This window comes from Mercenaria mercenaria, chromosome 3 (assembly GCF_021730395.1).
Source record: "Mercenaria mercenaria strain notata chromosome 3, MADL_Memer_1, whole genome shotgun sequence".
Classification (NCBI taxonomy): Eukaryota; Metazoa; Mollusca; class Bivalvia; order Venerida; family Veneridae; genus Mercenaria; species Mercenaria mercenaria.
In genome coordinates this window covers 66,648,613-66,664,294 of record NC_069363.1, presented here as the reverse complement: position 1 = coordinate 66,664,294, position 15,682 = coordinate 66,648,613, and the positions used below count along the sequence as shown (strand labels likewise).

The 15,682-nt window shown below is 35.9% G+C and overlaps 1 protein-coding gene across 4 annotated transcripts in view; it reads right to left on the bottom strand.

The window, feature by feature from the left end:
• The window catches only part of LOC123525710 (uncharacterized), an 82,913-nt gene that overhangs the window by 59,994 nt on the left and 7,237 nt on the right, over positions 1-15,682 (bottom strand). For all 4 annotated transcript variants that reach the window (XM_053538827.1, XM_053538825.1, XM_053538824.1 and 1 more), the window contains exons 4-11: positions 15,335-15,508; positions 14,909-15,051; positions 14,374-14,478; positions 11,766-11,898; positions 10,755-10,951; positions 7,743-7,913; positions 3,415-3,495; positions 1,369-1,489 (exon numbers count right to left, since the gene is read on the bottom strand). In XM_053538827.1, coding sequence (XP_053394802.1) covers positions 1,369-1,489; positions 3,415-3,495; positions 7,743-7,913; positions 10,755-10,951; positions 11,766-11,898; positions 14,374-14,478; positions 14,909-15,051; positions 15,335-15,508 — 1,125 coding nt within the window. The remainder of the gene's footprint in view (positions 1-1,368; positions 1,490-3,414; positions 3,496-7,742; positions 7,914-10,754; positions 10,952-11,765; positions 11,899-14,373; positions 14,479-14,908; positions 15,052-15,334; positions 15,509-15,682) is intronic.

The following is a 15,682-nucleotide window of genomic DNA, read 5'->3' as shown; positions in this document are numbered from 1 at the left end:
TTTTCTTTGAATAGCTTAGCTAAAAACTAAAATTGGCAAAAAAGAACAACAAGAGAGTCAAGATGACCCAGGATTGCTCATCTGAGTAATACATGCTACAAAACATCAATAACAAGAAAGTAGGCTAGTATAAAGAAAGTAGATCAGTAGGTCACATTCATGGTCACTGAAAGTCAGTGTTAAGATCGGTGTGCAAAACTATATATGTCATCCAAATTTCAAGGCTGTATCTTAAAAAATAAGAAAGTAGGTCAGTAGGTCAAGGTCACAGTCAAGTGACCCCTAATTACTTGGGGACATCATTAATCATAGTTAAAAAGTCTAGGAACTATGATCAGATATTTTTTTTAAGTATTTTTCCTGTATAATTCATATAAAAATTAAGTGAGCCGGTGGCGGGACCTTAAATACACCCTTGGTCATGATTTGAACAATCTTAGTAAAGGACCACTAGACAATGCCACAGATAAAATATCTATGCTCTGTGCCTCAAGCTTTTTCCTACGGAACTGTAACTATGTAGATTCAATGGACCAAGTGGTAGGACCAATATTTACCCTGGGATCATAACTTGAACAATCTCAGTAAAAGTCCACTAGACCATGCCATATATCAAACATCTAAGCTCTAGGTATAGGGAAAATAAGCCCCGCCCCCTGGCGGCCATGTTTTTTAAGAAAGCAGAGTGACTTAAGCAATTTGGTAAAAAATCACCTGGAGATCATTAATACAAAATATTTTTAAATTCAACTAACAGATTCTGAGAAGAAGATTTTTAACAATTTTTCTTTCGGTTGCCACAGTTCTTATTGGATTTTAATTCTTTGGACAATTTTGAAAGGGGGCCACCAAAAGATCATTTCTGTAAAGTTTGGTGTAAATCTACCCAGTGGTTTTGAAGAAGAAGAGTTTTGAAATTTACAAAATAGACACGGAGGGAAAATAAGCCATGCCCCCTGAAATAAAACAGCCTAAGCAATTTGGTAGAAAATCACCTAGAGATAATTTCTACAAAATATGGTTGAAATCCAGCTGACAGTTTCTGAGAAGAAGATGTTTAAAGATTTCCCTTTCTGTGGCCATGGCAATCACAGTTCTGAGTGGATTTCAATTTTTTGGGCAATTTGATAAGGGGGCCACCCTAGGATCATTCCTGTGAAGTGTAAATCTGCCCAGCAGTTTTGAAGAAGTTTCTTTTTAGAAATTGTTGACAGATGCACTAAGGACATCAAGCGGTCACAAAATGTTTGCTCAACTTGAGCCTTTGGCTCAGGTGATCTAATAGATAAAGTATTTAGAATGTATATGATCGAAAGAAAAGCTAAGGATATGAAATACACAATTTTCAAAATAAAATATAATTCAAACCTTTTGAAGAGAATCCAACAAGCCTGACACCTGGTCCATAGTTTGTAAACACATGTGATGCCTCTAACCATTTTGCATTATACACAGACCCAATTTGACCAGTGCTGAACTCTGATACTGTCTACAAGGAGACAATGCAATAAAGTTGATAGTATCACAACAATGAAGCAGTGAATTAGGAAGCAAATTTGAAACAGGTATGTAAGGAAACTAGATGTGTGTCCATAGGACACATGTGCCCCCCACTCCTGCCACTGTAACATGGTTTAATGACTCAGGTTAAACATTTTTTAAGATACAACATTCCTGTAAAGTTTTGTGACTCTACGTCAAATACTTTTGGAGCTAAGTGCCACAAAACATTAAAATGACAATTTTTTCCTAGGTCAGGGGCCATAACTCCTACAATACTGAATGAATCCGGACACAAAACCCCAGGTGCACAACTGCACATGCTGACCAACATTCCTGTAAACTTTGGTGACTCTAGGTCAAATACTTTTGGAGCTACGCGCGACACAACATTAAAATGACCAATTTTTTAACTAAGTCAGGGGCCATAACTCCTATACAACTGAATGAATCTGGACGCAAAATCCCAGGTGCACAACTGCACATGCTGACCAACATTCCTGTAAACTTTGGTGACTCTAGGTGACATACTTTTAGAGCTACGCCCGACACAAAACATTAAAATTACCAATTTTTAACTAAGCCAGGGGCCATAACTCCTACAGGACTGAATGAATCCGGACGTGAAACCCAAGGTGCACAACTGCACATGCTGACCAACATTCCTGTAAACTTTGGTGACTCTAGGTCAAATACTTTTGGAGCTATGCGCGACACAACATTAAAATGACCAATTTTTTACTAAGTCAGGGGCCATAACTCCTACATGACTGAATGAATCCTGATGCGAAACCCCAGGTACACAACTACACATGCTGACCAACATTCCTGTAAAGTTTTGTGACTCTAGGTCAAACACTTTTGGAGCTAGGCGCGACACAACACTAAAATGACCAATTTTTACCAAGTCAGGGGCCATAACTCCTACATGACTGAATGAATCTGGACGTGAAACCCCAGGTGCAAACTACACATGCTGACCAACATTCATGTAAAGTTTTGTGACTCTATATCAAATACTTTTGGAGCTAGGCGCGACACAACATTCTAGGACGGACGGATGGATACAGTTTGTATATCGCTCTTATGTGGCTAGACACCTAAGAGATTTTAGCCACACAAGTATTAAAAATAGCCACATATGCATCTAAATGTAAACACGGACGGACAAGAGCACTAACATCACCTAACATGGTAAGACACAGCAGGATATTTCAGAAATACATAATATTCAGATATAATTATCATTACATACTGTTGTAAAAAGTAAAAAACTTAAATTATTCAGTTTCAATTCATTGTTTGAAAAGGCAAGTCACAATCAAGCACATTCTATTTTCCACAGCAAAGCCGGAAACAACTTACATTTAAGCCTAAACCTGAAACAATTCATAATTTAGCCTAAAACCTAGAACATTTCAGATGCCATTAAATTATTTTTAAGAGAAATCACTGCAAAATCAGGCAATAACACCTGACAAGAAGATTTCTGAAGTTCCTACCAAAGGTACATAATGAAAAGTGATCACTCTACCTCATAGCCATAATCTGAACAACTTTGTTGGAAGGTTACCAAAGAAACATTTTTGTTAATTTAATTGCACATTTGGTTCAAGAGCATAACTTCTACTGAAGAAAGTGTGAGCAGGGACAGAAAATGGACAGAAAATGATTACACAACTTTACTTTTAGCACCTTTTGTTCAAACAAGCTAAAAATAAAAGTAGGCACAGGTAAGTGTTGACAACTCATTTCACATTCTGATTAATGTTACAGACTCTCACAAACTTTCAGTTAATCAAGCTAAATACAGTAACAGTCTATGAAACAAACAAATCAAGTAAGTTCAACTCTTTCTGCATGCTCGCTATAACTTGTCATACTATCAAGGTAGTATAGAACAGTAACTATTACCTCTCCACTTTCTGTTAGAAGTTTAACTGTCATGGAATAGAACCCTCCTCCGCAGCCTCCCTGTGTATACCATTCCACAACCTAGCCATACATACAATAAACAAATGCTGAGCAATTTCAGTAATCTGAATATTCATATTTATTCCTTTGAAGGTAATGCAAATCTGCCTTTACCTTGTGATAGATATAAACAAGAGCTATTTCTAAGACAGTGTGCATGAAAGATATTATCACTGATAATTATGATGCATATTTAGTTAAGGGTCTGAATATATTCTTACATATAAAGCAGTTTTAAAGCCTCAAAAATGGCCTTAATTTGCAAAAAAAAAAATCTAGTGTTGTTTAACTTATTTATTTATGTACTAAAGACTCTGTAGTTCTCACTTACTTTTATTAACGTTTCGGCCATAAGGCCTTCATCAAAATGACAAATTCCGAGAATTACTCTACATCATGGCGTCTCATAATATAACAACATTTGAAATACAAAACCCATTTATGTACTGTTTGATTCAAAATTTCTGTAACTAGGTTTTCCTTGACATTTCTTTCAATAAAAGATAATATCATTGACATTCTACATGATTTTAAAGGAAGTAGTGCAAAGCAGATTTTAGCTCGCTTATGTTTGAAGTATAGTCTTGAGTGTATAAAATGACAGCAAACCCAGGGCGGCCAATCCATGTCACTTTTTGATACTGTAAACACAAGAAGAATAGTTCCATTCAGGTTATATGTTAATTTCAATTTTTTTTTTATTATTCTGATAAGATAAACAGCATCAAAGACAGGAGAACAACTTCTTTTTTTTTTTGGACACAGTGTCTACCACACAATAGTAATACTTACAATATAATTCATCACAGACAGTTGGCTAACTGGGAAAAGAGGCCTGGTTAACAACTCCGTAGGCAAAACGTTCCTCATTCTTTCTTCTCTTCAATCAGGGTGGATACCAGGCTCAAAAATCCATTTTCTTTTTTTTGTGAGGCCCCAAAAGGGGACAATTAGATTTTTCTCAATTTTAAGGGAAATTAAACACGAACGACAAGAAGAAAGAAGGGAAATTAAAGAAAATTTTCATTTTTATCATTATTTGATGAAATGTGTATCTGTTTTAGATTAAATGTATTGTAATATGAATAAATATGCTCATTACACTAATTACTTTAGAATTTGAGGCCCATTACAAGGTTTTTCAAAAAATATTTTGAAATTTTTGAAAGGTAATGCATAATTTAGAAGATTATTGTTTTTACTCTATTTATGAAATCTCTACGATAGTAAGGTTGAGTATTTAAGGTTCAGATGTGTAACAGGCATTCTAATACACAAAATAATAAAAAGGCACCACTATGAGGTCATGTTATTGTAGAATAATTGATAAGCAAATTTTAAAGTTTGTTGAAAACCATAAAATTTACCAGAATATTTTCTTCAGAGCAATTTAATATTTGTTCTTAGGCAGTTAATTAACGCACCACCCCCACCCCCACCCCCGCAATAAAAAAACAATTTTGAGGCTCCCAAGGGGTTTAAATTACTCACATTTCATGATAATTTAGATTAATAAGTAGTTATTATTATTATTATTTTTTTTTTTTTTTTTTTTTGGGTTGGGTTTAATGTCGCACCGACACATTTTAGGTCATATGGCCACTTTCCATCTTTGATGGTGGAGGAAGACCCCAGGTGCCCCTCCGTGCATTATTTCATCATGAGCGGGAACTGGGTAGAACCACCGGCCTTCCGTAAGCCAGCTGGATGGCTTCCTCACATGAAGAATTCAACGCCCCGAGTGAGGCTCGAACCCACATTGATGAGGGGCAAGTGATTTGAAGTCAGCGACCTTAACCACTCGGCCACAGAGGCCCCCAAGTAGTTATTAGTTAACAGAATTATTGCTGAAATATATTTAGTATACAACAATTCATGATTCACCATTTTATATGTATGGTGGTATTCACACCTCTTTAATAGGTAGTAAGTGGAACTTTAACTAATATGCCATAGTATAAATATAGCTCAATGACCAGATTATTCTTATATATGTGCCCTCTTGATATACTAGTAGCAAGCCTACAATTATATTCACTGGCAATGTCACCTATAAATGTTTCTTTATTCATCTGATCTCTTGTAACATTGAAATATACCCCAAACAACAATCAGATCACTTGATTCAGCTAGCCAGAGAGACAAGTCAAAGACATTTTAACCAATTTGGTATCAGCAGAGCAGTTATCAAGTATTTAGGTTTCAGCATTTCATGTACCACATGACACCAGTACTGGTGTGTGTCCACTTCAGTAAATATCACAATGACACGGCACAGCTGATAGTTACATTTTATTATTGTAAGTATTTCATTGCCTGAAAAGGATCACTGATGTTCATGTGAACATGTAGCGCCTATTTTCCCAACCAGCTACCTTTTTGGTAGGTGGTGTTTATGAAGTAGCCACAAAGGGGCTAGAAAATTCTAATATTTTCAAAAATGATGTAATCATTAGTATTTTGTGTAATTTTGTGCCTTGCAGATTGTAGATATCGGCTCTTCTTTGTCCTCATTAACTCGCCTCTGTTCATGCTAAAGGAACAAGAATGTTCAGGACTTGTGAAATCTGTTTGTTTACAATTCTGATGATAGAATAAGTATGTATATTTTGTTTTTCATTATTAACGATAGTTATACTTGTAAGGATTCCTGAGAGTAAGCATTTTTATGTACAAAATAATTAAAGCCTGCCCGCTTAGCCCAGTAGGTAAGAGCATTGGTCTACGGATCGCGGGGTCGCGAGTTCGATCCTCGGGCGGGGCGTATGTTCTCCGTGACTATTTGATAAACAACATTGTGTCTGAAATCATTCGTCCTCCACCTCTGATAATTCATGTGGGGAAGTTGGCAGTTACTTGCGGAGAACAGGTTTGTACTGGTACAGAACCCAGGAACTCTGGTCAGGTTAACTGCCTGCCGTTACATGACTGAAATACTGTTGAAAAACGGCGTTAAACCCAAAACAAACAAACAAACAAAACAAAATAATTAATGACAACATTAAACGATTTTCCTGGCACCTTAGTGATGATCAAGGCTAGATTCCAACATCAGGGCCCTCCATGTAGTTTCAGCTCAACATTAAAAAATTGTTAATAGTCATTTTTTCAGTTCTAGGCTTATTATGCTCTAGAGACCTATTTTGCTCAGGTTAAAAGAACTGAGTACATGTCTTAATAGTTGTTAGGCGTACTTTGTATCTAAATGTACAGAAACATTTCGTATCGTACATACTTTGCCATTACGTCTTTTATTTAGACTGTTATGCAACTCTGAAAAGTTGGAAAGATTAGAAGAAATGTTTACTTCACTTTTTACTAGTTTAATTTCCAAGTTGTGTTTTTGCAACCGACAGTTCCAAATCTGTGCTCAACTTTGTTCCTTTGTGTGTCCGTATCTTTCTCGTTGTCTATATATTTTACTTTGTTCATGTATATCAAGTGTAAAGTTAATCATGTACACATCCATACAATCACTCATATAGGGTTTTTGTTTGAGGTTCTTTCTTCGAACATAGTTTTTCTTAATGAATATTTGTCCTTGCGATTTTTTTTTCTAGCCTTGTGCTTTGAAAATACTCTCAAAAAGTAAAAATGCAACATTCATTCTTTAGGACAGTCTAAGCATGACTTGTGTTACTTGAGCATATGGTGCCTGTGTTGTAATTCATTTCACTACCACCTTAGAAACTCATATTTATTACATTTCGATATACAGAAATTCGATCATCAGTAAGGAATGACATACCAATATTAGTAAAAGTCTTGATACTGTTAAATGATTAATAAATTGACCAAGAGTTTAAGTTTGTTAAGTTTGAAGTTTTTACCTTGCAAAACACTTTTATGTGATGTAGACGCGATTACAAACATTAACGTGTAATGTCACACAAGGTTTCCTATATTGTAGTAGTATTATTACATCTGGTCACCACCATTTCATAACAATTGAATGTCAAATGGTCTTATGGCATACCACTGCTTCAACAAAATATTTTTGAAAAATACCTGTTCTGGCCATGGATAAAGTCTGATAACGATTTTAATAACAATAGCTGCCCAAAAGCCTTGCGCTCAACTATTCAACAACTTCTAAGTTAAACAAGGACCTTGTTTTTTAGGTACATGCTAAACTTTTACCAAATATTTTAGGTTGAAAACAAATCAGATTTCGTATTAAACTCAGTCAAGATTATTTTTATATCATATATCGCACAATATGGAAATGCCATGTGGGCTGGCCACCTTGGTATGAAATGTTTATTTACCTGTATGTCAGGAGCAGTATCAAGGTATTCTGCAGAGAAATGATCCGTCAAATTTACTTCCTGGTATTTCTCACACCATGAATGCGAGGTCTCAATACACCTTTCTGTGTTGTATCCACCTGTGCCTATCTTGAAATCTCCTCTTGTATTCCAATGTTTCATATCACCAAGCTGAAAGAGTACACTGCAGTACTGCAAATCTTAGAAGAAAATCTCTAGATCAGAGTTCCTATCAATCAGTTATACAAACTAGAAAATGCTTTTGTAAAAAAGCACATGTCTCCCCCAATTCAAAGTCCTATAGGCAAGAAGTCAATGGAGGTCAGGAGCGAAAGTCAAAGAGACACTGATGGTTGGCTGCAATAGGGATCATCTACTTGGCATGTCCAGTCATCCCGCTAAATTTCAACACTCGTGGCCTAGTGGTTCTCAAGTCACTGTTCTGGCTCCTGTGACCCTGACCTTTGATCAAGTGACCTCAAAATAAATAGGGGTCATGTACTCTGCATGTCCAATCATCCTATTAAGTTTCAACATTGTAGGTCAAGTGGTTCTCAAGTTATTTCCAAAAAAATGATTTTACATGAACAGGCCACTGTGACCTTGACCTTTAATAGACTGACCCCAAAATCAACAGGGGTCATCTACTCTGCATGTTCAATCATCCTATGAAGTTTCAACATTCTGGGTCAAGTGGTTCTCTAGTTATTGAACGGAAATGGTTTTCAATGTTCAGGCCCCTGTGACCTTGACCTTTAACGGAGTGACCCCAAAAACACTAAGGGTCATTTACTCTGCATGAACAATCATCCTTTGAAGTTTCAACATTCTGGGTCAAGTGGTTCTCTAGTTATTGATTGGAAATGGTTTTCCATGTTCAGGCCCCTGTGGCCTTGACCTTTAACAGAGTGACCCTAAAATCGTTAGGGTTCATCTACTCTGCATGACCAATCATCCTACGAAGTTTCATCATTCTGGGTCAAGTGGTTCTCAAGTTACTGACCGGAAATGGTTTTCAATGTGCAGGCCCCTGTGACCTTGACCTTTAATGGAGTGACCACAAAATCGATAGGGGTCATCTACTTTGCATGTACAATCATCCTATGAAGTTTCAACATTCTGGGTCAAGTGGTTCTCTAGTTATTGATCAGAAATGGTTTTCAATGTTCAGGCCCCTGTGACCTTGACCTTTAATGGAGTGATCCCATAATCAATAAGGGTCATCTACTCTTTATGACCAATCATCCTATCAAGTTTCAACATTCTGGGTCAGGTGGTTCTCTAGTTATTGATTGGAAATGGTTTTCAATGTTCAGGCCCCTGTGACCTTGACCTTTAATGGAGTGACCCCAAAATCGATAGGGGTCATCTACTTTGCATGTACAATCATCCTATGAAGTTTCAACATTCTGGGTCAAGTGGTTCTCTAGTTCTTGATCAGAAATGGTTTTCAATGTTCAGGCCCCTGTGACCTTGACCTTTGACGGAGTGATCCCATAATCAATAAGGGTCATCTACTCTTTATGACCAATCATCCTGTCAAGTTTCAACATTCTGGGTCAGGTGGTTCTCTAGTTATTGATTGGAAATGGTTTTCAATGTTCAGGCCCCTGTGACCTTGACCTTTGACGGAGTGACCCCAAAATCAATAGGGGTCATCTACTCTTCATGACCAATTATCCTATGAAGTTTCAACATTCTGGGTCAAGTGGTTCTCTAGTTATTGATCGGAAATGGTTTTCAATGTTCAGGCCCCTGTGACCTTGACCTTTGACGGAGTGACCCCAAAATCAATAGGGGTCATCTACTCTTCATGACCAATCATCCTATGAAGTTTCAACATTCTGGGTCAAGTGGTTCTCTAGTTATTGATCGGAAATGGTTTTCAATGTTCAGGCCCCTGTGACCTTGACCTTTGATGGAGTGACCCCAAAAACAATATGGGTCGTCTACTCCAGCAGCCCTACAACCCTTTGAAGTTTGAAGGTTCTAGGTCAAATGGTTCTCCAGTTATTGCTCAGAAATGAAGTGTGACGTACGGAGGGACGGACGGACGGACGGAAGGACGGACGGACGGACATGGCAAAAACAATATGTCTCCTGGGGGAGACATAATAACATTAACTAGGGATGAAGCCTAACTACATTTAATACTGGATTCAAAGCAGAATTGTTACAGTGACTAAAGTCAAAATGAAAGTATTACACTTGTGGTCTGGAGAAACTGAATACATTTGGTAAAGTAATTTTTGAGAGACAAAATTACATGCTTCTGGACTGGATCTCAAGATAACTCTTACACTGACCTCTGATATCCTGTGGCAAACATTTTTGACAAGTTATTTAAGAACATCTCCATCCATGGCAAAGTTACACCCTAAACAAGAGAAACTGCATCAACTTTTGACCTATGACCCCTAAGTGTGACCTTGACCTTAGAACTACTTATGCCTGAAAGACTTTCTCACTGAGGCAAACAATTGTGCCAAGTTATTCAAGAAACCTTCAATCCGTGACTGAGTTACAGCCTGGACAAGGAAAACTGCACCAAGTTTTGACATTAGACCTGTAAATAAGAGCTTGACCTTTAAGCTACAAATCTAGTTGTTGCACACGACGTATCATCTTATCAAGGCAAACATTTGTGCCAAAGCATTTAAGAATCACTCAATCCATGGCTGAGTTACAGCATGGACAAGCAAATCAGCACTAAGCTTTAACCAATTACCTCAAAGTATAACCTTGACCTTTAACCTACCAATCCGGTTCTTGCAAATGACATACCAAGTCATTGCGGAAAACATATATTCCAAGTAATTTAAGAATCCCTTGATCCATGGATACAGACACACAGACAGATGCACTCATATACACTGAACCGCCATTGTGACAACTATGTCGAATTAAGCGAAAGCATGCAAGACAAAAACAACTAAAAGGGGTATTTATAGATCAAATGTAACATCCTTTGAAATGGTGATTAATACATTCTTTATGTCAATGAACATGTACCCCGGCACTTGCATTCTGTAGAAGATTAGGTGACCATCCAACAATAGTCAGTGCCTTCCTTGTCACAGAGTTGTTTAGTGGTGCAACTGTATCTGCAAGCTTCTGTTTCTCCTGAATTTCTTCCTTCTTCTGTGCCACAGAGATGCTTTTCTCTTTGTACTTTTTCTTATCCAGAAGTGCAAAAGCACCCACTTTCTCTGTAAGTTAACATTTCAATCTAGGGTTTATACTTACAAATTTATACTTGGGAAGAAAGATAACATTCTAATTCTCTAAATTTAGATATCACCTTTAAGTTTCCATCTTCCATCCATTCAAATTTTGCTCACCACATTCAGTTGATATTATAGACAATTTTTGCATAATGGTTGATCAAGATGTAATATTATTGCATCCATTGTGCATTCATTCATCATTATACTACTAAAGAAATTATATTTGTAAATTAACACATGTAAATATCATCTTCTAGAATTGTTTCATTTTGAATACACATATCTTCAAAGTTTCCCACTGATGACATTTCACCACACACAAATTCAAAACAGAAAAAAACAACCTCAGACATCAAACAGAGCACCTAATCATATGAAATTATAAAGATGTGAAGTTACATCTTTCAGCAGTCAAACTTGAAAACTATTTTGACATCTTGCATGCTGAAGAAACAATTTAGGTATCAATTTCTGATGTCAATAACGCCAGTGGCTTGCAGTGATCAAAAATTACTATTCTTTCGATACATGTTGGTATCTTGGTAAGTACAGTAAGAAATAATTTTTTACATTTTCAGAAAATACTGCAAAAAGGTCAAGTAAGTCAATAGGAATTATTGTTTGTTTCTTTACATTATACATATAGATCTAATGACATCACTTTTGAATCAACCCTCGTATCGAAGCCATCTGGAATTCTATTAGTCTTTGTCATAACTTTATCATTGAAAATTTTTTGATAGCTTTTATGAGCTCCAGCTTTTTAACCAAACAAATGGTGCAATGTAAATCTAACCTGAATGTCTGAAGGTAGTGTCTAATGCTCTTGTATGGAACTGAAATATTCCATCTCTAACCTCCACATCAATGTCCACTGTAAAACCTACAAACTGCGGAATATCTAATGCACTTTTCTGCTTGGCAACATGCTGAAAAATATAAGAGTTACCTATCAATCAAAAGGCAAAAATTAGACAAGTTTCCTTCATTAACGCAATATCTGTATATACATGTATATATCAATATTTATGCATGCACTAAAGTGCTAAGGAGTTTATGCTCATGCCTCAAAAAAGCTATTTTGCAAATAGCTCCTTGATCCAAATTTAATTTGATACTTAAGGATAAAATTAAACTGCATCAAGGTTTCCCAAAAAGTCAACGTAAGGGACCATCACTCATGACTGTGTAAATACCGTAACTGAAATGATTAACATGAGTCCCGATTTACATATCTATAGAATACAATAAAGAGATACCTACCATACTGAGGTAAATAAATTGAAAGCTACAGTACATTGTAAGTATTGTCTCAAACCTTTACGGTAAACAGGGTTTTTACGAAATCATGTGAAGTGCACATAGCAGCTTAATGCACTAAGGGGTCGATATCCGTGGAAACTAGAGCTATAACTGGTAAGATTTATATACTCTGGCGTGGATGGTGACAACGCAGATAGAGACTGAGCGTGCATGAAACATTAACCAAAATTTCAAAGTGTTAAAGGGGCATGATTCATGAAATATTTCCGGAATATTTCTGTCCGAGTAATGCATCTGGTGTCATACAATGTTGTAGATAATTTGGAACAATATTCTAAGTTTGAATCAGATTCATTTCATAATAACAGATTGAGTGAAAGTGCATCAAAATTTTAACAAGAAATTCTTAGTGGAAAGGGGCATAATCCATGAAACTTTGGTGCAAGAGTTATGGCCCTCCATGCAAGTGATAATGAAGCACTATATTCAATCTGTGACAAATCTATGAAGTGAAAAGAGTGCCAAAAGCATCATAATATACACTGCCTAAAACTCTGATTTTTCAAATACTCTACTTCTTCAGCAGACTAGTTGTCAATTACTGTATATCCGGTATTATTTGTGGTGTTTTAATTTTCAAATTCACGAATTCATAAATCCACGTAACTTGCCTTCCTTAACATACATACATATCTGAAAAAATATCTGTAATACGATCAAGTTCAGCAGTGAATACTAACCGACTGTACAAGATGTTTATTGAGTGAACCCCAGTTTATTTCAATAATCATTAGTAAGTATAATAAAAATCCTTGAAACTACATTTCATGTAGAATATACTGCTTAAAGACAGAATATACTCTTAGGTCTATAAGGTTGGATTTGCATGCAGCTGGCAGGAGTGTATTTAACTTTGTTTTTCTAACAGAATACGGATGCACTTTGTATGTGCCAAACAAGTAGAGCGCATGTTGCCTGAGGGCTTGATCAATATCATTCTTAATCTGATTATTTACACATCGTTTTGATAACAATAGGGATAAGCGGACAATCTATCATCATTGTATTATATACTTGCATGTTACAATTATTTAATAAATGACTGTAACAAACTGTGAACAAAAGCAAACTGTTATGTGAATAAAGTAGCCAATTACTAATACGAAATAACTGTTACAGATCATGTTTTAACAAGTCTTTGGTACGGTAGAGAAAAATGGGCATTAACGTAATCACAAATTCTGGAATTGGAATTTCGCTAATAAAAGACAATAACCTTCACGAATTTAAATTTCTGATCATCCCGTCGCGAATTCATAAATCTGCGAAATAATTCAGAGTACGAGAATTCGCGAAATAAGGATCACGCTAATATAAAGTTATTTACAGTAGTTCAATTTCAACTAGAGGTACTTCCTAAGTTTGGTGACGTTTGAATAAGAACTGCTTCAACTGACTAAGTTTGGTGACCTTTGAATAAGAACTGGTTCAATTATTAAGTAAATACTGTAAAATTTTACAAATTTAAGAAATTCAACGCCATAACCTACAAGTGATTAAGAGTATCTAACTGGTTACCTATCTTGTCTAAGACATTATGTCCATAAATATTGTGAACAAATTTGGTGATCACTGGTTACTAACTGTTCAAGTCAGAATACTGGCACTGTCAATTTACATAATTTTGAGTAATTCTAGAGCATAAAGCTAGAAAGACTTAGAGTAAATTGCTGAGTGCAGAAAATGGATTTTATGCCAATAAACACAGTGACTAAGTTTGGTGTACACTGGATAAGAATTACACAAGTGAGGAAGCTGACACAGTCACAATTTTTAGTAATAACTCCAGAGCCACACAAAGTCCTGATAGTTATTTAACTTGGCCACTATATCATGCCCATAAATACTGACACCAAACTTTGATAAATATTTCATATTTTGAGATATTTGCACTCAAGGTATAGGTATTTCCTAATTTGAGACCTAGCTGGTGTTGACTGCTTTAAAGAGATAGACATTTCCTAATTTAAGACCTACCTGCCTGATGATGGAACTCGAAAGAGATAGATATTTCTTAGTTGGAGACCTACCTCCCTGATGTTTGCACTCAAGAGATAAATAATTCCTAATTTGAGACCTACCTCTCTAGTGATTGCACTAACATCCTTCCCATTACAAACCAAGTTTTCGAAAGGATTATTGGAATGAATTCGAAATATGTATGATCCATTCGGAATGTCTGTAAGCTGAAAATAAAATAAATGTAAATCAAATATATACAGTCAAACCTTTACTTGTAGACAACCTCTGAATAAAGCCATAAATGGAAATGGATAAAAAGGCTGCTTATAAAAACCACTACTATGTCTTCCAATATACCAATTAATAGTGTAATCTACTTATGTTAGGAGACCACTTATATTAGGAGACCACTTGTCCACAAAAACCACCTTTTCTGCTTCCAAATGGCAGCCATGACACACAGGTGTGACTGCATTTAGAGTTATCTGCTCAATACATGGTAACAAAGAATGTACAGAATACAGAAACCTCTAGACAGAATATGCTCTAAACAGATGGAAAATATTACAGAGCTATATGTTTTCAAATAAGAGGCATTTACCGGTAATCTTGGAGACTTCTTTAAACTCAAATCTGTTTTAATATTGTACTCACCTCGTAACGAACCATCTGACCCTCATCTCCATGTCCATGTCCATTTCTACTGGTCGTGTACAGGAATCCATCCAGTGTTTTCAACATAGCATTGGGAAGATCAGCATTTGTCTTGCACGCTCCTAAACTTTTGAACTGGTTACCTAAAATTTTATACAAGTAAAATAATGTTATTTCATGCCAATCAATGACCTTGTTTCCAATGTACTGCACAATTTCCATAGCTCTGTTTCACGTTGAATGTCGTGGTTAATCAGACTTTGGCCAAGTAACAGATTTGTACGAAACTTTACTATCAGCTCATTTTACTTACTTGTGTTCACTTAACGTTTAATACAAGTTAGATTTAGATAAAAATCACATAATTCACTAGATACCAACAGAAAACAAGGCTGTGACTATAAAAAAATGCAAAACAGAATTTACCTCTGCAAAACTCTGGATCATAGCTGGCATACTGTGAAAACTCACTACTGTAGACTATGTCATTTACAGCCTGATATGCTTGACTCCCACAATTCAAGGCATAAACAACACCTGGTTTCTGGAATATTAATTGATGTGGGGAACCAGTCAGTTCTATGTACACATCCTCTCCAGCTAAAAGATTGAAAGTGAGGTTACTTTATATCACTGTATACAAATATGACTAATAACATGAATTTTCAAAAGTAACACATCATTCATTTTAAACATCTTTTTGTTATTTAAATTATGCAGATTCAAACAAGGAATCAATTTTACACTGCAAACGTTATTAAACAAATATTTATA